Below are 26,381 nucleotides of genomic sequence, written 5' to 3' on the forward strand. Positions count from 1 at the left end.
TCTCATCAACGACTGGCCGTAGAGAGTTCAAAGTTGTCCCAAATTATTCAGATTGCCCAACTTTCTATTCACTCTAATGAAAGAAAAATACTAAATTCCTTTAGAAACCTTCTATTCTGACCTTTGAACTATTGACCTAAGCATATTTTAATTTTATAGACATCTTGGTGATCGATAGAAGTACATAAGCGAAATTGGTGTCAAAATACTCAGAAGACCCATATTTATATTCATTATAATGGAAAAGTTTTTTAAAAAATGACAGGAAATGCATGTTTTGAACTTTGACCCTAAATTTGGATTATCTCAATATCTCATCAACGACTGGCCGTAGAGACTTCAAAGTTGTCCCAAATTATTCGGAATGCCCAACTTTCTATTTATACTTTAATGAAAGAAAAATACCAAAAACCTTTAGAAACCTTCTATTTTGACCGTTGAATTAACTATTGACGTAGGCATATTTATTTTTATAGACATCTTGGTGATCGATAGGATACGAAATTGGTTTCAAAATTTATAACTTTGATCCTAAATTTGGGTTATCTCAATACCGCATCAACTGCTGGCCGTAGAGACTTCAAAATTGTCCTAAATTAAGCAGTGTGCCCAACTCTCTATTCACTGTAGTTAAAGAAAAATACTAAAAGCCTTTTGAAACCACCTATTTTGCCATTTGAACTATTGATCTGGACAATACAATTTTTATATCATAATTATATAGAAATCTTGGTGATCGATAGGAATACATAAGCGAATTTGTTGTCAAAATATTCCAAAACACCCATGTTTTTTTACCTTTGACTTTAATCACTACATTATAATTTAATAATTTAAGTCCCAAATAGTATGATGGACATATCATACCATTCATCATGCCATGAGATGTCAAATTTATCTGAAACAGCCTAGAAAAAGTGTCCGATGGACGAATAATAATATTCATCAATATAGATATGAGGCCATAATTTCAGGTATCAAAGGGTCACAATGTGTCATTTGACAAATCACCTAAATAATAAAATACAATATGAAACTCTTACAAATCTATCAAGATGGATTATAAAGAAATTGTCACTGTAAAGTTGTTATGGTCTTCAACAGATTTTCATGCCCTTATTTTATTAACCATCATAATTATAGTCCTGAAGTATTTTCGATTTTTAGAGAATTTTGATTAGAAAAAATACCGTAGAGAAAAATGTTCACATCTTAAAGATAAATGCAATAATTCTTTTAAAATTAAATTGCATCATATCAGATAAGAATCGGAGGTATGACTAGAGCCTAAAATGAGACTTAGACTGAGACCTTGATAAATGGTTGGGTGGGTGACTATGTACAGTGTGCAGTTTTAGACAATTTAAAAAAATGTTATAAGATGAATTATGTACTCCAGACCTATATACACAAAGAAATGTAATAGTGCAGCTCAATTGAAAAAAAAAACCAATTTTACCAATAAGTGTGTGTCAAATCAACCAGTAGTGGTCTCTTTAATAATATTAAATGGCACTGCCGAAGAGGAACATTTCAGAATTGGTATAGCTCCAAAGTTTAAACATGGACATTAGCCATATAGAGAAGGCGTGGCATTTTTTAGAGGACTAATTTCTAACCTTTATTTCAAGAATAAATAAATAATAAAATTTGTTTGGTTACTAATGATAATTGTGTTGTTAAAGATAATTCTATTGATCTCTTTTTTGACCGTTATAATTGTTTTTGTAATAAAATTAGTAAAATTGTATAATTTTGTATTGTTAGATTTTAAGATTTATATATATTTTTATATGGTATAGTTTATTCCATTCTGTAAGGGGCGGGTTTCCCGCTGTTGAATGAGTTTGAATAAAATAAAATAAAATAAAATGAATAAAAGAAGTGAAAACAGGCTAAAGCCCAAACAGACAGTAAAACGTATCATATATATATAGTTTAAAATTGGGGCTTGGTTTGTCTGTTTAGCATCTGAGCAATTTGGAATGAATTTTACCTCTCATGACAATGGCCATACTGATGAATTGTTAGATTCTGTCTGTCTTTATGTCAACTTAAATTTAACTTTTTGCATCTAAGCCCTCCCTCTGGAGAGCACGGGCTATTGTCGGTTTATACAGGTAAGCTAGGCACGAAGTAAGACTAATTCTCATTAAAATCTAATGATTAAGGTCAAAGGTCAAAATACTTTCAATCGCATTAAGAGTAAACAGAAACATGGGTGTTTTGGAGTATTTTGACACCAAATTCCCTTATGTATTCCTATCGATCAGATCACAAAAATGTCTATACAATTTTGGTATACAATATGACCAGATCAAGGGTTCAAAGGTCAAAATAGAAGGTTTCTAAAGGAATTTGGTATTTTTCTTTCATTAGAGTGGATAAGCATATCACTACAAAAGTTTATATATTCAGACACTGTGTCCGTAAGTTCATTCAGATCATTAGCGTTATTAATAAACATCTCCCAGTCCGTATCATCAAATGCATCTTTTAGGCGTTCCGTTGCTTCCGCTGTCCATTTCTTTACTTTAATAGTCCTTGGCTTCTCTCGTTTAACTAATGGAATGTATTTCGGGTTTAGTACGATTAAAAAATGATCTCCCAAGCACGGCCACTGGGTTGAAACATATGCGTTTTTCACGTTTGTGTAGCAAAGGTCTAATATACTTGTTTCTCGCGTAGGACATGTAACGTGTTGGTAGTAGTACTCGCTTGTCTTCTTCAATGATCCGCGATTAAAATCTCCGTTTATGACAACGAATGCATCGGGCGAGGTGGCTTCTATGTCGTACAGTACTTCTGCAATCTCTGTCGATGCATTATTAACCAGATTTGTTTTGGGAATATATACAGTAACAATGACAACGTGTGAAAATTCCCTGGGTATATAATAGGGGCGTACGCTTACAACAAGAATTTCACAATTTGGTGAGCATCTGTGCTTCTTCACGACTGCGTTATTTTGATGACAATATCTTTCGTTGACGTAAATACAGATACCACCACCCCTTTTCTTTCCTGATTCACATGTTCTGTCTCCCCTCAGTAATTTAAAACCATTAATTTCGATATGAGAATCATCATGCCTATCCTGCAACCATGTTTCAGTGAATGACATTATACTGGCATCACGGAATTCACGAAAGTATTTCGCGTTCGCTCTAAGTTCGTCCATTTTATTTGATATCGACTGAACATTTCCCATAATAATTGTAGGAATGTATGGTCTTGCTTTGCGAGCACGTAAACGTTTCCTAATGCCTCCTGCCTTACCCCGTTTTCTCCGTCTCGCTTCCTTTGGTATGTCCATGGTGGGTCTAGACAGCGGTTGTCCGCGCACCTTTTGTCCAATGGAATGCAATTCGTTCGATGAATAGCATATCCTAGAGCCTGGGCCAGATCCATAGTATAATGCAGTCATTCATCAATAAAAACCACTAAAATATCACCAACTTATCTTGAAATAATATTCACAGTCACTAGGACAATATTACCAATATAAAAAAACTATCATAGACATCATAAACGTTTAGAAATATACAAAAATACACAAAAATTGCGAGCAGCGTCGACCACACGTGCAGCGAAATAGAAATTCTTGCATGGCAGTACGAAAACCTGCCTATGGTTGTACATCATTGTAAATTGTCAACAGACACTGTGCTACAGACAGTGTACCGTGTGTTAAAAGTACAGCATTTATAGCAGACAACAACGTGTATAACTTGCTATAGTTTTACAGATAGCACCTATGGACAGTAGCAGAATCGGGTGCACCACCCCATAGAGCCTTAAAAGCCAAATCCCAATCCTGGGCCGGACGTAAACGCACACACGAAGCCACATGACTGATCCCCTCTAATCTAGCATTAAAAACCTCTTTACTCGATACCTGATGCCAAGCAACTTGTTTCTTGCATAGGAGCCAATAATCTTGACACAATTTCCCCAGATGGACATATACCATCGGAGGTTCCATATCATGGGGACGGTTGTTATCCCACACCAAAATCCCAAGTCGATGAAGAACCCGACCTAACCACAAGGCACCAAAGAAAGACCATTCAACCCCTTTGCACACCTGTGACATGGAAGAAATTAGAATACTTTCACATTTCGCCACCGGATCTAACAGACCCAAGCCACCTTTACTTTTCGGCAAAAATAAGGTCTTCCGTGAAACCATTTCTCTACCACCCTTCCACACGAAGGAGAACATGCACTTATATATACGCTTGACCAAAGCCATAGGATCAACGTAAACAGGAGCTACATACAACACAATAGGTAACGCTATAGAATTCAGAATCAGGATTCTACCCATTACAGACATTTTCCTATTTTTCCATTTTTCAACTGTTGTTTCGAACCGCCCCACAACTTTCTCCCACGTTGCCCGGCCGGGATCTTGAGCTCCAAACTCTACCCCGCAAACTTTTAAAGAATTCACAGACCACGGGACTGACTCCACCCCAGGAAGTCAAGATAACCCTCGCCACACACCCCATAACAGACCACATGTTTTCGAAAGATTAAATCGGGAACCAGAGACTCCCTCCCTTCCGGGAACGCTACATGTTTGGAAGTCACCAAGTCACATATCACGCTACCCAAACGAAGACAAAGCACTTTTGCCAAAATCTTATAGTAAACATTTAGCAGGGTGATAGGACGCCGGTTCTTTGGGTCTTGGCTATCCCCAGGCTTCTGTAACAGGGTTATAAGACCAAGCCGTTGCGATTTCGACAAGCTACCGGACTGAAATACTGAAGTATAAACCTCAATTAAGTCGGCGCCAATAAGCGACCAAAATTCCAAATAAAATTCCACTGGCAGGCCATCTGACCCAGGTGACTTGTCTTTGGCCATGGAAGAAATAGCTTTCAGTACCTCGGCCGCATCTACAGTTCCTTCCAAAACGTTTACCTTTGTTCTTGGAACTTTTTACACCATTCAAGAAGCTTTCTTGCCCGGCGATTTTTTTTTTCGTACATAAGTTGGGGACCCCCTCATAAACGTCACAAAATAAACATGAATAATTCATCAGTTAAATTTGTTGTTCCGTGTGCACCCAAGCGTATAGCAACAAGAAGTGATTACACAACTGCGATACGATACTTTCTACAGTAGGCCTAGGATTATAAGTCAATTCACGTGATTGCCTTCGCGCACTCTTCTTCACACAAAATGTGTCGAGTCGAGGCTAATCGACAGCTAGGCAAGACATTAAACCATGGAGGTATATTTTTATACCTCCATGATTAAACTAAGTAGTAATTCATTGGACATAGCCCAAAGAAAGCTTAGAGCCACAAGAATAAAGAATGTGTATTATAATTTGTGTACTGTATTTTTTTAATTCTGCTATTTTATTATCAAACAATATGCATGTACTCAAAGGAACTTTAAAAATGCCCGTATATGAACACATGAGATGGGAAGATTTGACCCACGAGAATAAAAAATGTATTTTTGTGTAATGTTTATTGTTTAATTTTGCTGACTTATTACTCGGATTGTGTCATACCAAAGATAACTATCTTTGGTCATACCTAACACACACACGTCACACACACCCCCACACAGCTACTACTAGAATAGACACACATGGGTTTAGAGACTAATAATTAGGCCTAATAGTATTAATAGAAACTATAATTTTAACACGTAATTCTTTAGTAATAAATTATATTAAAAACACCATAAACTAAAGGCTGATTATTTCGACAATCCACACAAAACGCCGCTATCTTCTATGAAATCGCACGCCGCAACAACAGCAGAGATAGGCCTAGAATCGTACCGCACTTGTGTGCTCACTTCTTGTTGCTATACGCTTGGGTGCACACGGAACAAGAACATTTAACTGATGAATTATTCATGTTTATTTTGTGACGTTTCATGAGGGGGTCCCCAACTTATGTACGAAAAAAAAAATCGCGTCCGGGTATGTCTAACTTGCTGTTGCTTCCGTCAAAAAGGTCCTGATAATAGTCAGCAAAAACCCCAGCGATTTCCTCGCTATCAGTGACGACATCGCCTTTACTGTTACGCACTGACAAGACCAGTTTCTTCTGTCCTCTCTGTTTTTCTTGGCCAAAAAAGAACTTGGAGCTCTTTTCCCCTTCCTCTAAAAACCGGACTCTTGCCCTAATTCGGGCCCTTCTCTTTCTATCTGGGCTAGCTTGTTTAAGTTAACCTTTATTGCTGTCATTGAATCCAAAACTGCTGTCTCTTTAGACTGGTTGAGCTGGCATTTTAGATGCTCATACTCTTTCTCTAATTTTCTCCTTTCATTTTTCTTTGAAGTACTGATCCTCACCGAGTGGGAGATAATAACCTCTTTAGACATCCTCTTTACATCATCCCACCCACCATTCAAGAATTGACGAAAACCCCTGCTTTAACGACTGCCACAACTTATATCTATGAGAGAAGTCTTCAGTAAACACAGGATCATTCAGAACAGAAATGTTGCATTTCCATACGCCTTTACCTTTTCTTATGCAGGATGACACCTCCGCTTTCATTACTGTCCATTCATGATCAGAGGACGCACATACAGAGTACTCAAAATGCTTAACACAGATTGAAGGGGATGCATAAAACCTATCAAGTCTACAGGCAACACCCTTTGCGCTTGAGCTCCAGGATGTGCTAACGGTATTAGGATGTAACAAGCGGAACTGGTCGACCAGGCAATAATCCTGACAAAAATCACGTAATTCGACCGAGCCCCGGGTTTCCCCCCACTTTGTCTGTACCTCCATCCATGATGCAATTAAAGTCCCCACCTAGAACACAAGGCACGGCTGGGGAAAGCCACTCCGGCAGTGCAGCGAAGTACGCCTTTCTAATTGCCGGGTCATTTGGAGCATACACACAACAGAGCTGCACCAACTTCTCTCCGAACTTCACCAATCCTGAGATCACGGTACCATCCACATCCCTGCGAACTTTCGAAAGGGATAGCCCTGAACGAAGTAATATCCCGACTCCCCCACTTCGATTGGAGCTTCCACCCCAACAGACACATTCACCCCGTTCAAGAGACCACTGGTCGCTATCCATACCACAATGAACTTCCTGTAAAAAAAATCACATCATATTTCTTTTGCCTACACGAATTAAAAATAAAAGTCCTCTTTGCAGGGTCTCTTAATCCATTTACATTTAAAGAACAGAATAAAACCATTGCTAAAATTAAGCTAAAAACTCTCATTACTATTGCAACGATAGACGAACCATGCCGTTCACTGACGTTCTCAATACATACCCAGTATGCATTTCGACCAGGTGCGGGATTACTTCAGAAGGCCTCGACATCCGCCTTCTACACGCTCTAACCGGGCAGTCAACCATTACATTACTTTTGCCATGCTTCTTCGCCATGTGGTCTACATATGTCGCCCAAGCCGTAAAGGACCCCTTGGTGCAACCCTTCGGGCAGCTTAATATAAACCCTCTTTCCTTGGCAAATTTTGAACTGTCAAGTTTAACTTGGGCCCTATCACGTCTGATCGTTTCTTTATCCGCGGATGCCATTGGCACCTCTTCCTCAGAACTAGCTTCTTCCTGAATTACCAGCCTTTGATCTTCTGGAAGGTCACCCATATCGCAATCAGCCCAGCTGCCAGAACATGTTGGTGTCACCACATCACCAATAGCAGACACATTACTAGCTTGTGATACCCGTTCATCAACATTTGACACAGAGCTAGTCAGTGTGCCCCTGTCATCTTGTGTAGACAAGTAACTGTCGTCTAACTCACCAGAAACGTCCACACTAATTTTGCTTTCTTCCTCTTCAACCGCATCCACTTCCAAACCTTCTGTCTGAGATTCCTGCTCACCTATCTCCGTATTCTCGTTCTCACTTCCATCCTCTACTCTATTTTCCCCTTTGGCCTTTGAACTGAACGACACGGGGCAGTTCCTGTAAACATGACCAGACACACCACAGATCGAACATTTAATCTCATTCTGACAATCCAGTGCCACATGCCCTAATTCCAGACATTTATTACACTTCTTTTGCGAGCAGTCCCGGACAAAGTGACCTTCTACGCCGCATCGGAGGCACGTTTTAGGCTGCCCCCAATAAGAAACCCAACAGTTTCTAGAACCCACTCTGATTTGCGACGGTATGTTCGTTTTAAGAGCCATCATAAACTGCCTGTTACCATTATAAATGGTAGGAAACTCACGATACGTCAATCTACGGGAAGCCAAAACTTCACCATATCGGGAAAGCACACATTTCACCACCTCATCCTGGACCTCATGCTCGACGTACAGCACCTTAACAATCACTCTGTTGTCATAAATGTTGACAACCATGTTCGTACTAACACTGCTCAACTCACCGGCAGCACGTCGGCATATTGCAGAGGTCTTGAAAGACACGTCGTACGATCGACTGCTTAACCGCTGAACAGCTTCCACTTCTTCTACCCGAACACCAGATTTCTTGATATCCGCAAACACAGACTTCACATCCACCTCCTCTTCGTATCTCAGGTTGAGAGACGAACATCTCCGCATTTTGAGACGCCAAGTACTTCAATTAGATACAGGTATAACCTTCTATCTTACCACCACACAAGAACAGATACTCCTTTTTGATTTAGAGCGAATGCAGACAAGGATAAACTAACTCAGAACATAACCACTAAGCGTTCAACCCCAGGCAGGCTGCCCACGGCAGACTGCCCACGGCAGACCGGAATACGTGAGGGTACGATCCTCCCTGCCTCTAAAAACTAAACACTGAACAAAAACGAGATGCGAGAAAACAGACACCGCAGTAAGTCGAATTAATTTACAACTTAAAAACCAAATTTTCGCCCACCACGCATGCGAGAACACCTTGAGTACACCAAACATTTTGAAAAATTGATAACTGACACTTGAGTCGTGTAAACTCGAGATTAATACGATTTTTTAGAGCTTTCTTGACTATGAGAATAAGACCTTCTCCCGAAACAAATTCATTGTGGAACAAGGCCTGACATCTAGCCTTCCAAATAACAAACTTAATCTCAGAAATAAAAAACACAGCCAATTCAAAAAGAAGCTGCTCGGACGCATTAAAAGAAAAAAATATCAAGTGGTTCTCAGACACTGAGACATCCAACCCGTGGAAGCGACTAAGCACTTCCATCCCCCACTGCCAAACTAAAGCGAGATGCGAGCAGTCCATAAGACAGTGACGGATTGATTCCGTACCACCACACCAAGGACAGTCAAAACGCTTGACCGACATTCTGCGATGTTTCAAAACTTCTCCTACCGGGAGACAATTATGCACCGCTTTCCATCCTACTTCTCTACTACAGTTAAGGATTCTACTACCCCATAGAGCCTTAAAAGCCAAATCCCAATCCTGGACCGGACGTGAACGCACACACGAAGCCACATGACTGATCCCCTCTAATCTAGCATTAAAAACCTCTTTACTCGATACCTGATGCCAAGCAACTTGTTTCTTGCATAGGAGCCAATAATCTTGACACAATTTCCCCAGATAGACATATACCATCGGAGGTTCCATATCATGGGGACGGTTGTTATCCCACACCAAAATCCCAAGTCGATGAAGAACTCGACCTAACCATAAGGCACCAAAGAAAGACCATTCAACCCCTTTGCACACCTGTGACATGGAAGAAATTACAATACTTTCACATTTCGCCACCGGATCTAACGTTAACGTTATAGAACACTTACGCTACGTTGTCAATTTACATAACAATACAGAGTGACGTAAGTAGCGGAGAGAAGTTGGTGCAGTGTGTAGTTCCTAATCTTTGGAAAGAATCGATTATAAAACCTATTCCTAAACAGACTGTCATAAAACAACTGAATGATCTGCGGCCTATTGCGCTGACATCTCTTGTTATGAAACTCGATCCACTGCACTGCACTGCACTGGAAGAGGTGTTGAGGATGCCAAGCTTTTTTTATTAAACACATTGTACAAGCACCTTGAACTGCCTCGATCTCACGCCAGAATGTTATTCGCCGACTTCTCTTCTGCCTTCAATACCATGCACCCTTATATTTTAGCAAACAAATTAATTTCGAATTTTGGTTTTCAACGTGATTTTGTATTATGGATTATAAGTTTTCTTACGAACAGATGTCAGAGGGTCTTAGTTAACCAAAGACAATCGAATGTACGTATGACAAGTATTGGATCCCCCCAGGGTTGCGTCCTCTCTCCTCTCCTGTATATTATATACACGGATGACTGTCGCAGCAAACAGGACAATAGTCATCTTGTTAAATTTGCTGACGACACTGTCTTGCTGTCTCTCCTTCAAAATTCACAGGACGGCCATGGTTCCGCTTTAGATGATTTTATCCAATTTTGTGGAAACTCCTACTTGGAACTCAATGTGACCAAAACCAAGGAGATGATTGTAGATTTTAGGAAGGAGAAAAGACGCAACCCTTGGGTATCCATTATAAATGACGAACCAGTCGATATTGTCCATTCCTTTAAATACCTAGGTACTATATTTGAGGACAATCTCGGCTGGGAATTAAACACAGAGGCAATAGTAAAGAAAAGACACCAGAGACTTTATCTGTTAAGGAAGCTGAACCATTTTAATGTCGATAAAGTAATTCTTAGCGTTTTTTATAATTCCTTTATTGAGAACGTTTTAACTTTTTCCTTTATATGCTGGTTTTTTAGTCTTAGGGTCAAAGAAAAAAACTCACTATAAAGAATTGTTAACTTAAGCTACGAAGTTGACAACCTATTAATTTAGAACTTATCTTCTTTTTGTGACATGCAAACTCTTGAAAAAAGTAGAGCTATTCTAAAAAATATTAACCATGCCTTGTTCAGTGATTTCGAGCTCATGCCTCATGGGCGTCGCTTTCGATGCCCGGCATGTAGAACAAACCGGAAAAGGAATTCGTTTTTGCTATTCGACTCTTAAATTCTTGAACCTTGACTTTTTTGTTTTTTTTGTTCTGTGTATTGTGATATTTTGTATATTTTGTAAGATCATTTTAATCCAGACCTTTTTATTTGAATTGCCCCGTGTGGGATGATTAAAGAATTTTGAATTGAATTGAATTGAATAAGGTTTATCGAAACAAAGACGAAACAGTAAAATATACGTTTCATGGCTATAAATTACGTCATTAACAAAATTTGAAAATACGCCCATTCGTTTCTCTGTGCATTTTAACAATTAAACAATCAACTGAAATTACAGTAACATATTATTCAGAAAAAATACATAATTATTTCTCTATTGAAAAAGTATGACGTAACAACATGTAACCTGTTACGTAAATACAGAAGACCTACAATAAACAGTGTAACAGATTCTATTTTTTAATAATTATCTTGATAGGTTGGGCCAATCCTGGACGTACTGCAATACCAGGTCAACCCGTGGCCAGGATGGAGCAAGCTCCTATTCCATGGCCTAAATTAAAAAATCAGTTTAATATAGAAGCTACTCGATGAGCAGCGTTTCAGATATTAAGCTGAAAAGAACAGATATCAATCAATCAATTTATTTGGAAATTGCACCTTTACATCGGTGGCACACACAGGAAGTGGTGCATCCATATTGAACACAATTAACATAAAATGACGGATACGGATACTTAAGCTGATTTGAATTAAAATTAGTACTATATACTGTGGCAATATTTGTCTGACATGATCGAGTTGATACATTTTAGTTAAATATATTTATATATATATACATAAAGAGGAAGTAGTAACAAAAATATTTGTTGATGACGATATTAAAATTATCATGATAGTTAATATTGAAATGGTTTCATATACAGTATAGTATATAATACTATATTATCTATACCATTCCGGTAGGTCGAGTCGACCTTCAATCAAATACTGTACATCGTTCATGTTGTAATTAAAGACGGGGTATATCAATCAATCAATCAATCAATTTATTTGGAAATTGCACCTTTACATCGGTGGCACACACAGGAAGTGGTGCATCCATATTGAACACAATTAACATAAAATGACGGATACGGATACTTAAGCTAATTTGAATTAAAATTAGTACTCTATATTGTAGCAATATTTGTCTGACATGAGTTGATACATTTTAGTTAAATATATTTATATTATATAGGCCTACATAAAGAGGAAGTAGTAACAAAAATATTTGTTGATGAGGATATTAAAATTATCATGATAGTTAATATTGAAATGGTTTCATATACAGTATAGTAATAACAATTATACATAGTGATACAAAATAATATATAAAAAATACATTCACATAAAATCATAAGTTAATACGAAAAAAAAAAAAAAAAAAAAAAAAAAAAAAAAATCTTAACTATACTACTATACTTAACTAAAAAAGCCAAAAGAAAACGTTGGTAAGTAAATATATTTAATGTAAGGTATAGCCTGTTAATCATTACTGTATTTATAGTTCTACATTAGTAGTACCAGACTACTACAGTTTAGTGATAACAATAATTATTAATACATGATACAAAATAATATATATATAAATACATTCACATTCACAAAAAAAACTTAAGTATACTATACTTAACTAAAAAAATTCTTTATTTCGTTACTCTATTTACAGTTATACATTAGTAGTACCAGACTGGTATTTAAATCTTTAACATTTTGGTACGTGAAGCCCATGCTTGTTTTATATAGCTTTTGCAAAACATGTCAAATATTTCATTTACTTTATTAACAATTACTGGTTGCGTCCCAGTAGGAAGGCTAGTGTCACTTCCTAGGGTTAGTTTTAGTTTTAATACTGGGTTACCTAGTAGAAAGTACAACCAGAATGTATATAGATTACTATTATATAGGTTATGCTCAAGTTTACAATATTCCGTTGAGCGTAGATCATCAAAATATTTGCATTTGAACATAAAATGTATAATGTCTTCTTTATCATTTTTACATATAGGACATGTACCATCATTATCTTCTTCCCATATAGATTTCTTAAGGTTAAGTGCAAGTGTATTTGATCTTGCCTTAAATTTAAGACTTGCCCCTAAGAAATCTAATTTATCTAAAAGATACGGTTCTATATATGGTGTGGATTTAAGTGTGACATAATTCATCAATGAAGTTTTCTTTCTGGCTTGGTCAAAAATTTGGATACCATCAATACTTTTAATTATACTTTTTGAAATGATTACCCATTGATTGTTAGTATCTGTCGTTAATTTAAACCTGTGGCTCATTCCACACAAGTCTAGAGTATTTTGCATATGGTTGTACCATTTCCATTTGAATGTAGACGTATGACCAATGAATAGCATTGCACTAAAAGCCAATTTGGGCCATCGACTCATATCCATCTTTACTAAACGATTTAAGAAATCAATTCGTTGCATGTCTTGAATAGTTGAAATAGACTTCCAACCTAGATCACCGTACAAAGCTTCCTTACAAGTTGTACGTGGTGATTTGAGTATTGCCTTTGCCATTTGGGTTTGTAATTTTTCAAGATTTTGAATATCACTTATACCACCACAGACATATGTAGAGCACGCATAGTTAATTGAAGGAAGACCCAGAGTCTTCCACAACAAATCTCCATAAAACACTCTGTTATAATCATCTTGATCATTAATAATTGACTTTATATACGCTATAATTCTATATCCCTTCTTAATAACCTCTTCAATATGACAGTGATCGGAAAGAGATCTTGTAATATGGGATCCTAAATATTTGTAACTATTAACTTCTGAAATATAATGATCACTTAATGGCCATAATCTCTGTTTGTCTGTTCTTTTTCCAGTAATTAAAACATTGGATTTCTCATAGTTGAATTCTAATTTGTAGTCATTACTAAATTTTGTAGCTAGATCAAGCATTTCTTGTAACTCCCTTTCATCGTTAGCTAGCAGAACAACATCATCTGCCCAGAATAGACCACTTAATTGAACATTACATATTTCTATGCCCATTTTGTTTTCCCTTAGAAGTTTGGCAAATTCATTTATGTATATACAAAATAAAATAGGTGATAATGCACAACCTTGTTTAACACCTTCTTCAATTTCGAAATATTCTGTTTCGATTTCTCCAAATTTTACTTTACAGTGAACATTATTATATATATTAAATAATATTTTCCATACATTTCCTTTAATACCAATATCCCATGCTGTGGTTAACAATTTGTCTCTCCATACAGTATCGAAGGCCTTTCGAAAATCAAGAAAAGCCATATATGTATTTTTACCCTCTGCCTGTCTGGTTGAGGCTATACATTTAAGTGTGAAAATATGATCATCACAGCGATGGTCTTTTCTGAATCCACCTTGGATTTCAGACAATATGTTGTTGCTTTCAAGAAACTTTGAGATATTATTAGATATAATACGCGTGAATACCTTGGACACACATGAGTTGAGAGTTATACCTCTATAATTGTTTAAGTCATTTTTTGGACCTTTCTTGTGAACCGGGATTATTATACCTTTGTTCCATTCATCGGGGATAGTTTGAAGTTCTAACAGGCGATTAAATAGTTGAGAGAGAGATTGGATAAGTTTATCTCCTCCAAATTTGAGAAGTTCATTAGGAATGGTATCAATGCCAGGTGCTTTGTGGTTTTTACATTGGCCTAAAGCCCATTTAATATCTAACATAGAGATATATATATTGCAAAGCTGAGGGGAATTTTGAGTTCCGATATTACATTCATCACTTTTATTTCTTAGATTGTTTATTTCTTCTTTTGTTTGTTTAATTGAATAATCGTGAGTACCTAAGTTACTTTGTCCTAATGTCTTCCAATATTGACATATTGTCTCTTTTATTTTACATTTATCTGTTGTTGTCTTATCAGAGTTAGGCAGTTTAATTGAAGTAGTTTCAACTTTTTTGCGGTTAGAACCTCGTAAGTTTGTCCAAAAATTCTTACTGCTTACTCCACCGTTTTCTGAGATTTGTGCGCTTTTATCAATGCGAACTTGCATTATTTTCTTGTTGATTGCGTGTTTGACAGCTTTCCTTTTATGTTGGTAATTTTGCCATAGCTCGTTGCCATGTACTGTGTTTTTATTACTCTTCACCCAATGTCGGTGTTCTTTACTGGCAGTTTTTCTATCTTTGATCAAATGATCAATGTTTGAGTCCCACCATCGTTTGTGTTTACATTTATTATTTTTGAATCCTATTGTTTTATTTGCTGCTTGTAGTAATTTTGATCGCCATGAGGACCATAGCATATTTGGGCAGTCAAATTCATTGGCGTTCCATTCTTCCAAAGTATCTTTTAATTCTTTTTGGTAATTGGACCAGTCTTGATGTGGTAAAATATTCCAAATATTTGTGGAGTTTTTATTCTTTTTCTTTTTATTTAATTGACCAAAGCTTTGTTTAAAATTTGTTATTAATGTATTGTGATCACTGCCTAAATGAAAGCGGTGGTCTTCATCCACAATAAATGTTTCTACATATTCTATTAGGTCGTCTGAGGTTAACATATAATCAATGGTTGAGGATTGATTATTCCTCATCCATGTTGTCTTTCCGTGGCATAGTTTTGTACAGTTGAGAACTGTAAGTGCCGAATTTTCACAAAAATTAAGAAAACGTTTGCCATTCGTATTAAGAACAGGGTCTCCATATGGGATTGCATTACCAATTCTGGCGTTAAAGTCTCCCATAATTAAAATGTGTGCAGCTTTTTCATTTTCAATTTGTAAAATTTCTGATAGGAGTTGATTATATAATTCATCAGAGAGACATGCATCAGTTCCTTCGACAGGAAAGTAAGCTACTGCTATATATATAATATTATTGTTTAACTTAACTTTTATCCATAGTCTTTCATAATCATCGTGCGGGTCGAAATAATTATCATCCATGATTGTAATCGCCTCCGATATTAGAAAACCTATACCACCCCCATTTTTAGATTTTCTATTTTTGCCAATCCATTTATAGCTGTTAATGTCAATTGTTTGATCATTTTGTAGAAATGTTTCAGCTAAACCTAATATTTGGATACTATTGTCTTTTAAGAAATGATCAATCTCATAGATCTTAGATTTTACCCTGTTTACGTTATTAAATGCAATCTTAATGTTAGAACATTCATTATTCTTATCATTACGACTTTTCTTTTTACCACGTCTATGTCTTTTACTTGATTTAACTTTTTCATTACTTTGGTCTATAACAGAACTTTCTCTTGAGATATTACACTTATGTTCATTGTTATATTCATTACTAAGCAAAAAATACCTGTTTTGTTGTTGACTTGTCCAGTCAGTACTACCGGTTAAGGAAATATGTCCCTTATAACCGGCTCTTTCTTCATGGCCATGTTCCTAGCATTCGGATGGGCAAATTACCGACTTATGGCCTAACAAACCACATGAGTAACACTTAATATGTTGACCATGTCTACAGTTCTTTTTGACATGATTGTGTTCACCACAGAAGTGACATCCGGCACGTTGACTTTGTCTGTTGTTAGATCCTTTCGCTTGGTTGTTTCTCCGTTCAGATTCAAATGTATGCGAATTCCTTCTTTTGGGTGACGGTTTGCCGCGTGTTGACTGTCCGTTATGTAATCGATTCTGTTTGCGAATAATTGGGTGGTGCCTATTGATGTTGCGTAGAAGGCGTCTTGTGCCGCTCGTTGACAGGTGTAGTCCATATCTATCAAGTGTTGATGTGTCTACTGAATTGTCCTGTTGTTTGAAATTTTCGTCATTTTCAACTAATATGCATCCATTTGTGTCGGCCAGTGATCTTAGTTTTGTGTTAAGTTTGTCCACAAGTTTCTGGTGGCCTGGGTGGTCAGTACGTGGTAATACTGTCGAAAGAATGACAAGTGAGTTTGGTGAGCGTCCATTAAGATAAAATACGATTTCCTCATATTTACCTTCTGCTATTTCTTCATCGGCTTCAGAAGTGCAGTCATTTGTGCTTCCATGAATTATAATCGTTGAGAATGTGTCAACAGGTAGCTCATCTAATCTTTTCTTAATATCATTGACTCTTTTGCCGCGTAGGCACTCGATCGTTGTGTTTTCCAAACCATTTTTATTTACATCTCGAAGTATGGAATCGCTTATTAGAAGTGTTGGTGCTGATTGTTTATTTGCTACATTGTCATTCTGATTTGTTGCAAAGACATCTTGTTTATTCGTTTCCTGTCGATTGTTAGGTTTATCCTGTCCCTGGTTACATGAAAGCATATTTAGTTTGTTGATCAACTCCTCGTTTTTACTTTCAAGGCTTTTAATTTTCGTTGTTTGTTCAGTTAATAGTATATCTTGGTCTAAGGACTTGTTCAGGACTGTGTTTAGTTTTGCAGTTAGCTCTTTAATGCAGGCTGGTAGGCGGTGGCATGATAAGCAGAACCATATAGTTGGTTTCTTTCCTTTCATTCCAATACATGAACGGTGATATAATTGGTTGCACAGATTGCATTCAATCGCTGATGCTGTATCAGATTTTGTTTGCTTACAAGCATCATACTACACATGATCTTAGCCAAAAGGCCGAGAAGCGATAACAATTAAACGAATCTCAACTAGTACCAACAAATGACGACTTGCTGTCGAATCAGTGTGATACATATAATGTAGCTAATGCATACATTCGACCGATGTGTTAAGTCATACCGTTTAGAATATAAAAGTTTTTACAGAGATTATAGAGTAATATAATTAATTTGTAATAACTGTCAACATGTTTTTTTAAAACAAAACTGATGACGTGTTACGTTCGATGGTCGTAAAACACCGTTAACGTTAAAGAACACTTACGCTACGTTGTCAATTTACATAACAATACAGAGTGACGTAAGTAGCGTAAGGTTTATCGAGTCGGACCGTAAAACAAAGACGAAACAGTAAAATATACGTTTCATGGCTATAAATTACGTCATTAACAAAATTTGAATATACGCCCATTCGTTTCTCTGTGCATTTTAATAATTAAACAATCAACTGAAATTACAGTAACATTTTATTCAGAAAAAATACATAATTATTTCTCTATTGAAAAAGTATGACGTAACAACATGTAACCTGTAACGTAAATACAGAAGACCTACAATAAACAGTGTAACAGATTCTATTTTTTAATAACTATCTTGATAGGTTGGGCCAATCCTGGACGTACTGCAATACCAGGTCAACCCGTGGCCAGGATGGAGCAAGCTCCTATTCCATGGCCTAAATTCAAAAATCAGTTTAATATAGAAGCTACTCGATGAGCAGCGTTTCAGATATTAAGCTGAAAAGAACAGATACTACACATGATCTTAGCCAAAAGGCCGAGAAGCGATAACAATTAAACGAATCTCAACTAGTACCAACAAATGACGACTTGCTGTCGAATCAGTGTGATACATATAATGTAGCTAATGCATACATTCGACCGATGTGTTAAGCCATACCGTTTAAAATATAAAAGTTTTTACAGAGATTATAGAGTAATATAATTAATTTGTAATAACTGTCAACATGTTTTTTTTAAACAAAACTGATGACGTGTTACGTTCGATGGTCGTAAAACACCGTTAACACTTACGCTACGTTGTCAATTTACATAACAATACAGAGTATACATACAGTGACGTAAGTAGCGTAATGTTTATCGAGTCGGACCGTAAAACAAAGACGAAACAGTAAAATATACGTTTCATGGCTATAAATTACGTCATTAACAAAATTTGAATATACGCCCATTCGTTTCTCTGTGCATTTTAATAATTAAACAATCAACTGAAATTACAGTAACATTTTATTCAGAAAAAATACATAATTATTTCTCTATAGAAAAAGTATGACGTAACAACATGTAACCTGTTACGTAAATACAGAAGACTTACAATAAACCGTGTGACAGATTCTCTTTTTTAATAATTATCTTGATAGGTTGGGCCAATCCTGGATGTACTGCAATACCAGGTCAACCCGTGGCCAGGATGGAGCAAGCTCCTATTCCATGGCCTAAATTCAAAAATCAGTTTAATATAGAAGCTACTCGATGAGCAGCGTTTCAGATATTAAGCTGAAAAGAACAGATACTACACATGATCTTAGCCAAAAGGCCGAGAAGCGATAACAATTAAACGAATCTCAACTAGTACCAACAAATGACGACTTGCTGTCGAATCAGTGTGATACATAATGTAGCTAATGCATACATTCGACCGATGTGTTAAGCCATACCGTTTAAAATATAAAAGTTTTTACAGAGATTATAGAGTAATATAATTAATTTGTAATATTAACTGTCAACATGTTTTTTTAAAACAAAACTGATGACGTGTTACGTTCGATGGTCGTAAAACACCGTTAACGTTATAGAACACTTACGCTACGTTGTCAATTTACATAACAATACAGAGTGACGTAAGTAGCGTAAGGTTTATCGAGTCGGACCGTAAAACAAAGACGAAACAGTAAAATATACGTTTCATGGCTATAAATTACGTCATTAACAAAATTTGAATATACGCCCATTCGTTTCTCTGTGCATTTTAATAATTAAACAATCAACTGAAATTACAGTAACATTTTATTCAGAAAAAATACATAATTATTTCTCTATTGAAAAAGTATGACGTAACAACATGTAACCTGTAACGTAAATACAGAAGACCTACAATAAACAGTGTAACAGATTCTATTTTTTAATAATTATCTTGATAGGTTGGGCCAATCCTGGACGTACTGCAATACCAGGTCAACCCGTGGCCAGGATGGAGCAAGCTCCTATTCCATGGCCTAAATTCAAAAATCAGTTTAATATAGAAGCTACTCGATGAGCAGCGTTTCAGATATTAAGCTGAAAAGAACAGATACTACACATGATCTTAGCCAAAAGGCCGAGAAGCGATAACAATTAAACGAATCTCAACTAGTACCAACAAATGACGACTTGCTGTCGAATCAGTGTGATACATATAATGTAGCTAATGCATACATTCGACCGATGTGTTAAGCCATACCGTTTAGAATATAAAAGTTTTTACAGAGATTATAGAGTAATATAATTAATTTGTAATAACTGTCAACATGTTTTTTTAAAACAAAACTGATGACGTGTTACGTTCGATGGTCGTAAAACACCGTTAACGTTATAGAACACTTACGCTACGTTGTCAATTTACATAACAATACAGAGTGACGTAAGTAGCGTAAGGTTTATCGAGTCGGACCGTAAAACAAAGACGAAACAGTAAACTATACGTTTCATGGCTATAAATTAGGTCAATAAATAAAAATTGAAAATACGCCCATTCGTTTCTCTGTGCATTTTAATAATTAAAAAATCAACTGAAATTACAGTAACATTTCATTCAGAAAAAATAAATAATTATTTCTCTATAGAAAAAGTATGACGCAACAACATGTAACCTGTTACGTAAATACAGAAGACTTACAATAAACCGTGTGACAGACTCTCTTTTTTAATAATTATCTTGATAGGTTGGGCCAATCCTGGATGTACTGCAATACCAGGTCAACCCGTGGCCAGGATGGAGCAAGCTCCTATTCCATGGCCTAAATTCAAAAATCAGTTTAATATAGAAGCTACTCGATGAGCAGCGTTTCAGATATTAAGCTGAAAAGAACAGATACTACACATGATCTTAGCCAAAAGGCCGAGAAGCGATAACAATTAAACGAATCTCAACTAGTACCAACAAATGACGACTTGCTGTCGAATCAGTGTGATACATATAATGTAGCTAATGCATACATTCGACCGATGTGTTAAGCCATACCGTTTAAAATATAAAAGTTTTTACAGAGATTATAGAGTAATATAATTAATTTGTAATATTAACTGTCAACATGTTTTTTTAAAACAAAACTGATGACGTGTTACGTTCGATGGTCGTAAAACACCGTTAACGTTATAGAACACTTACGCTACGTTGTCAATTTACATAACAATACAGAGTGACGTAAGTAGCGTAAGGTTTATCGAGTCGGACCGTAAAACAAAGACGAAACAGTAAAATATACGTTTCATGGCTATAAATTACGTCATTAACAAAATTTGAATATACGCCCATTCGTTTCTCTGTGCATTTTAATAATTAAACAATCAACTGAAATTACAGTAACATTTTATTCAGAAAAAATACATAATTATTTCTCTATTGAAAAAGTATGACGTAACAACATGTAACCTGTAACGTAAATACAGAAGACCTACAATAAACAGTGTAACAGATTCTATTTTTTAATAATTATCTTGATAGGTTGGGCCAATCCTGGACGTACTGCAATACCAGGTCAACCCGTGGCCAGGATGGAGCAAGCTCCTATTCCATGGCCTAAATTCAAAAATCAGTTTAATATAGAAGCTACTCGATGAGCAGCGTTTCAGATATTAAGCTGAAAAGAACAGATACTACACATGATCTTAGCCAAAAGGCCGAGAAGCGATAACAATTAAACGAATCTCAACTAGTACCAACAAATGACGACTTGCTGTCGAATCAGTGTGATACATATAATGTAGCTAATGCATACATTCGACCGATGTGTTAAGTCATACCGTTTAGAATATAAAAGTTTTTACAGAGATTATAGAGTAATATAATTAATTTGTAATAACTGTCAACATGTTTTTTTAAAACAAAACTGATGACGTGTTACGTTCGATGGTCGTAAAACACCGTTAACGTTATAGAACACTTACGCTACGTTGTCAATTTACATAACAATACAGAGTGACGTAAGTAGCGTAAGGTTTATCGAGTCGGACCGTAAAACAAAGACGAAACAGTAAACTATACGTTTCATGGCTATAAATTAGGTCAATAAATAAAAATTGAAAATACGCCCATTCGTTTCTCTGTGCATTTTAATAATTAAAAAATCAACTGAAATTACAGTAACATTTCATTCAGAAAAAATAAATAATTATTTCTCTATAGAAAAAGTATGACGCAACAACATGTAACCTGTTACGTAAATACAGAAGACTTACAATAAACCGTGTGACAGATTCTCTTTTTTAATAATTATCTTGATAGGTTGGGCCAATCCTGGATGTACTGCAATACCAGGTCAACCCGTGGCCAGGATGGAGCAAGCTCCTATTCCATGGCCTAAATTCAAAAATCAGTTTAATATAGAAGCTACTCGATGAGCAGCGTTTCAGATATTAAGCTGAAAAGAACAGATACTACACATGATCTTAGCCAAAAGGCCGAGAAGCGATAACAATTAAACGAATCTCAACTAGTACCAACAAATGACGACTTGCTGTCGAATCAGTGTGATACATATAATGTAGCTAATGCATACATTCGACCGATGTGTTAAGCCATACCGTTTAAAATATAAAAGTTTTTACAGAGATTATAGAGTAATATAATTAATTTGTAATATTAACTGTCAACATGTTTTTTTAAAACAAAACTGATGACGTGTTACGTTCGATGGTCGTAAAACACCGTTAACGTTATAGAACACTTACGCTACGTTGTCAATTTACATAACAATACAGAGTGACGTAAGTAGCGTAAGGTTTATCGAGTCGGACCGTAAAACAAAGACGAAACAGTAAAATATACGTTTCATGGCTATAAATTACGTCATTAACAAAATTTGAATATACGCCCATTCGTTTCTCTGTGCATTTTAATAATTAAACAATCAACTGAAATTACAGTAACATTTTATTCAGAAAAAATACATAATTATTTCTCTATTGAAAAAGTATGACGTAACAACATGTAACCTGTAACGTAAATACAGAAGACCTACAATAAACAGTGTAACAGATTCTATTTTTTAATAATTATCTTGATAGGTTGGGCCAATCCTGGACGTACTGCAATACCAGGTCAACCCGTGGCCAGGATGGAGCAAGCTCCTATTCCATGGCCTAAATTCAAAAATCAGTTTAATATAGAAGCTACTCGATGAGCAGCGTTTCAGATATTAAGCTGAAAAGAACAGATACTACACATGATCTTAGCCAAAAGGCCGAGAAGCGATAACAATTAAACGAATCTCAACTAGTACCAACAAATGACGACTTGCTGTCGAATCAGTGTGATACATATAATGTAGCTAATGCATACATTCGACCGATGTGTTAAGCCATACCGTTTAAAATATAAAAGTTTTTACAGAGATTATAGAGTAATATAATTAATTTGTAATAACTGTCAACATGTTTTTTTTAAACAAAACTGATGACGTGTTACGTTCGATGGTCGTAAAACACCGTTAACGTTATAGAACACTTACGCTACGTTGTCAATTTACATAACAATACAGAGTGACGTAAGTAGCGTAAGGTTTATCGAGTCGGACCGTAAAACAAAGACGAAACAGTAAAATATACGTTTCATGGCTATAAATTACGTCATTAACAAAATTTGAATATACGCCCATTCGTTTCTCTGTGCATTTTAATAATTAAACAATCAACTGAAATTACAGTAACATTTTATTCAGAAAAAATACATAATTATTTCTCTATTGAAAAAGTATGACGTAACAACATGTAACCTGTAACGTAAATACAGAAGACCTACAATAAACAGTGTAACAGATTCTATTTTTTAATAATTATCTTGATAGGTTGGGCCAATCCTGGACGTACTGCAATACCAGGTCAACCCGTGGCCAGGATGGAGCAAGCTCCTATTCCATGGCCTAAATTAAAAAATCAGTTTAATATAGAAGCTACTCGATGAGCAGCGTTTCAGATATTAAGCTGAAAAGAACAGATACTACACATGATCTTAGCCAAAAGGCCGAGAAGCGATAACAATTAAACGAATCTCAACTAGTACCAACAAATGACGACTTGCTGTCGAATCAGTGTGATACATATAATGTAGCTAATGCATACATTCGACCGATGTGTTAAGCCATACCGTTTAAAATATAAAGTTTTTACAGAGATTATAGAGTAATATAATTAATTTGTAATAACTGTCAACATGTTTTTTTTAAACAAAACTGATGACGTGTTACGTTCGATGGTCGTAAAACACCGTTAACGTTATAGAACACTTACGCTACGTTGTCAATTTACATAACAATACAGAGTGACGTAAGTAGCGTAATGTTTATCGAGTCGGACCGTAAAACAAAGACGAAACAGTAAAATATACGTTTCATGGCTATAAATTACGTCATTAACAAAATTTGAATATACGCCCATTCGTTTCTCTGTGCGTTTTAATAATTAAACAATCAACTGAAATTACAGTAACATTTTATTCAGAAAAAATACATAATTATTTCTCTATTGAAAAAGTATGACGTAACAACATGTAACCTGTAACGTATTTATTTATTTATTTATTTGGAATTACACCTTTAGATCGGTGGCACACTTAGCACAAAGGTGCATCCTTCACAATATAAAATATAACAATTAACAGAAAAGTAAAAAAAGGCAAAAGCAACTATCAACCCCTATCCTACCCCCCCCCCCCCCAATTTACATCGATACATACAGTAGATCATTACTTTACACAATGAATACAAAACAAGATATAGTAAAAGTGTATAAAATAAAATAAAATCAGCTGATAAACACAGCTTATTACGAAAAACCCCCAACTCCTCCCCCCTCCCACTTTTTTTTCAATTTACTTAATGTAGCAATGTAGATAACATAGTTATTGAGTCATGGAATTCAGTGAATCATTTCGAAATTGCCATGCTTGTTTTAGGTATCTTTTACAAAAACTATCTAAAATATGTTCACACTCTTCATCAATTAAATTATCTGAGTAAATACAGAAGACCTACAATAAACAGTGTAACAGATTCTATTTTTTAATAATTATCTTGATAGGTTGGGCCAATCCTGGACGTACTGCAATACCAGGTCAACCCGTGGCCAGGATGGAGCAAGCTCCTATTCCATGGCCTAAATTCAAAAATCAGTTTAATATAGAAGCTACTCGATGAGCAGCGTTTCAGATATTAAGCTGAAAAGAACAGATACTACACATGATCTTAGCCAAAAGGCCGAGAAGCGATAACAATTAAACGAATCTCAACTAGTACCAACAAATGACGACTTGCTGTCGAATCAGTGTGATACATATAATGTAGCTAATGCATACATTCGACCGATGTGTTAAGTCATACCGTTTAGAATATAAAAGTTTTTACAGAGATTATAGAGTAATATAATTAATTTGTAATAACTGTCAACATGTTTTTTTAAAACAAAACTGATGACGTGTTACGTTCGATGGTCGTAAAACACCGTTAACGTTAAAGAACACTTACGCTACGTTGTCAATTTACATAACAATACAGAGTGACGTAAGTAGCGTAAGGTTTATCGAGTCGGACCGTAAAACAAAGACGAAACAGTAAAATATACGTTTCATGGCTATAAATTACGTCATTAACAAAATTTGAATATACGCCCATTCGTTTCTCTGTGCATTTTAATAATTAAACAATCAACTGAAATTACAGTAACATTTTATTCAGAAAAAATACATAATTATTTCTCTATTGAAAAAGTATGACGTAACAACATGTAACCTGTAACGTAAATACAGAAGACCTACAATAAACAGTGTAACAGATTCTATTTTTTAATAACTATCTTGATAGGTTGGGCCAATCCTGGACGTACTGCAATACCAGGTCAACCCGTGGCCAGGATGGAGCAAGCTCCTATTCCATGGCCTAAATTCAAAAATCAGTTTAATATAGAAGCTACTCGATGAGCAGCGTTTCAGATATTAAGCTGAAAAGAACAGATACTACACATGATCTTAGCCAAAAGGCCGAGAAGCGATAACAATTAAACGAATCTCAACTAGTACCAACAAATGACGACTTGCTGTCGAATCAGTGTGATACATATAATGTAGCTAATGCATACATTCGACCGATGTGTTAAGCCATACCGTTTAAAATATAAAAGTTTTTACAGAGATTATAGAGTAATATAATTAATTTGTAATAACTGTCAACATGTTTTTTTTAAACAAAACTGATGACGTGTTACGTTCGATGGTCGTAAAACACCGTTAACACTTACGCTACGTTGTCAATTTACATAACAATACAGAGTATACATACAGTGACGTAAGTAGCGTAATGTTTATCGAGTCGGACCGTAAAACAAAGACGAAACAGTAAAATATACGTTTCATGGCTATAAATTACGTCATTAACAAAATTTGAATATACGCCCATTCGTTTCTCTGTGCATTTTAATAATTAAACAATCAACTGAAATTACAGTAACATTTTATTCAGAAAAAATACATAATTATTTCTCTATTGAAAAAGTATGACGTAACAACATGTAACCTGTAACGTAAATACAGAAGACCTACAATAAACAGTGTAACAGATTCTATTTTTTAATAATTATCTTG

The 26,381-nt window shown here is 35.7% G+C and overlaps 1 protein-coding gene, 10 non-coding genes and 1 pseudogene across 11 annotated transcripts; all 12 read right to left on the bottom strand.

The window, feature by feature from the left end:
• Positions 1-6,409: 6,409 nt before the first annotated feature.
• On the bottom strand, positions 6,410-8,550 carry LOC140043271 (uncharacterized). Its single transcript, XM_072087772.1, has 3 exons — positions 7,354-8,550; positions 6,771-7,092; positions 6,410-6,432 (listed from the first exon to the last, which is right to left on the bottom strand). The coding sequence occupies exons 1-3, from the start codon at positions 8,548-8,550 to the stop codon at positions 6,410-6,412; spliced, it is 1,542 nt and encodes a 513-aa protein (XP_071943873.1).
• Positions 8,551-11,377: 2,827 nt separating this feature from the next.
• On the bottom strand, positions 11,378-11,558 carry LOC140045675 (U2 spliceosomal RNA; annotated as a pseudogene).
• A 6,570-nt stretch (positions 11,559-18,128) lies between these two features.
• LOC140045612 (U2 spliceosomal RNA) lies at positions 18,129-18,320 on the bottom strand. Its single transcript, XR_011844625.1, has one exon. It is a non-coding gene; the product is annotated as a U2 spliceosomal RNA (small nuclear RNA).
• Positions 18,321-18,908: 588 nt separating this feature from the next.
• Positions 18,909-19,100, bottom strand: LOC140045593 (U2 spliceosomal RNA). The gene has a single exon (XR_011844607.1). It is a non-coding gene; the product is annotated as a U2 spliceosomal RNA (small nuclear RNA).
• Positions 19,101-19,688: 588 nt separating this feature from the next.
• LOC140045614 (U2 spliceosomal RNA) lies at positions 19,689-19,880 on the bottom strand. The gene has a single exon (XR_011844626.1). It is a non-coding gene; the product is annotated as a U2 spliceosomal RNA (small nuclear RNA).
• A 588-nt stretch (positions 19,881-20,468) lies between these two features.
• Positions 20,469-20,660, bottom strand: LOC140045594 (U2 spliceosomal RNA). Its single transcript, XR_011844608.1, has one exon. It is a non-coding gene; the product is annotated as a U2 spliceosomal RNA (small nuclear RNA).
• Positions 20,661-21,250: 590 nt separating this feature from the next.
• LOC140045615 (U2 spliceosomal RNA) lies at positions 21,251-21,442 on the bottom strand. Its single transcript, XR_011844627.1, has one exon. It is a non-coding gene; the product is annotated as a U2 spliceosomal RNA (small nuclear RNA).
• Positions 21,443-22,030: 588 nt separating this feature from the next.
• On the bottom strand, positions 22,031-22,222 carry LOC140045595 (U2 spliceosomal RNA). The gene has a single exon (XR_011844609.1). It is a non-coding gene; the product is annotated as a U2 spliceosomal RNA (small nuclear RNA).
• A 590-nt stretch (positions 22,223-22,812) lies between these two features.
• Positions 22,813-23,004, bottom strand: LOC140045616 (U2 spliceosomal RNA). The gene has a single exon (XR_011844628.1). It is a non-coding gene; the product is annotated as a U2 spliceosomal RNA (small nuclear RNA).
• A 587-nt stretch (positions 23,005-23,591) lies between these two features.
• On the bottom strand, positions 23,592-23,783 carry LOC140045661 (U2 spliceosomal RNA). Its single transcript, XR_011844667.1, has one exon. It is a non-coding gene; the product is annotated as a U2 spliceosomal RNA (small nuclear RNA).
• A 1,039-nt stretch (positions 23,784-24,822) lies between these two features.
• On the bottom strand, positions 24,823-25,014 carry LOC140045617 (U2 spliceosomal RNA). Its single transcript, XR_011844629.1, has one exon. It is a non-coding gene; the product is annotated as a U2 spliceosomal RNA (small nuclear RNA).
• Positions 25,015-25,601: 587 nt separating this feature from the next.
• Positions 25,602-25,793, bottom strand: LOC140045618 (U2 spliceosomal RNA). Its single transcript, XR_011844630.1, has one exon. It is a non-coding gene; the product is annotated as a U2 spliceosomal RNA (small nuclear RNA).
• Positions 25,794-26,381: the final 588 nt, after the last annotated feature.

The sequence above is a fragment of the Antedon mediterranea genome, chromosome 3 (genome assembly GCF_964355755.1).
Source record: "Antedon mediterranea chromosome 3, ecAntMedi1.1, whole genome shotgun sequence".
NCBI classification, from domain to species: Eukaryota; Metazoa; Echinodermata; class Crinoidea; order Comatulida; family Antedonidae; genus Antedon; species Antedon mediterranea.

What these genes read in the sequence shown, in the direction of transcription:
- LOC140043271 (XM_072087772.1), bottom strand. Translation starts at nt 8,550, where the DNA reads ATGCGGAGATGTTCGTCTCTCAACCTGAGATACGAAGAGGAGGTGGAT. An exon ending in ATGTAATGGTTGACTGCCCG is followed by an intron (nt 7,093 to 7,353) that starts GTTAGAGCGTGT and finishes TTTTTTTTACAG; the next exon opens with GAAGTTCATTGTGGTATGGA. An exon ending in TAATTGCATCATGGATGGAG is followed by an intron (nt 6,433 to 6,770) that starts GTACAGACAAAG and finishes CTTCTCTCATAG; the next exon opens with ATATAAGTTGTGGCAGTCGT.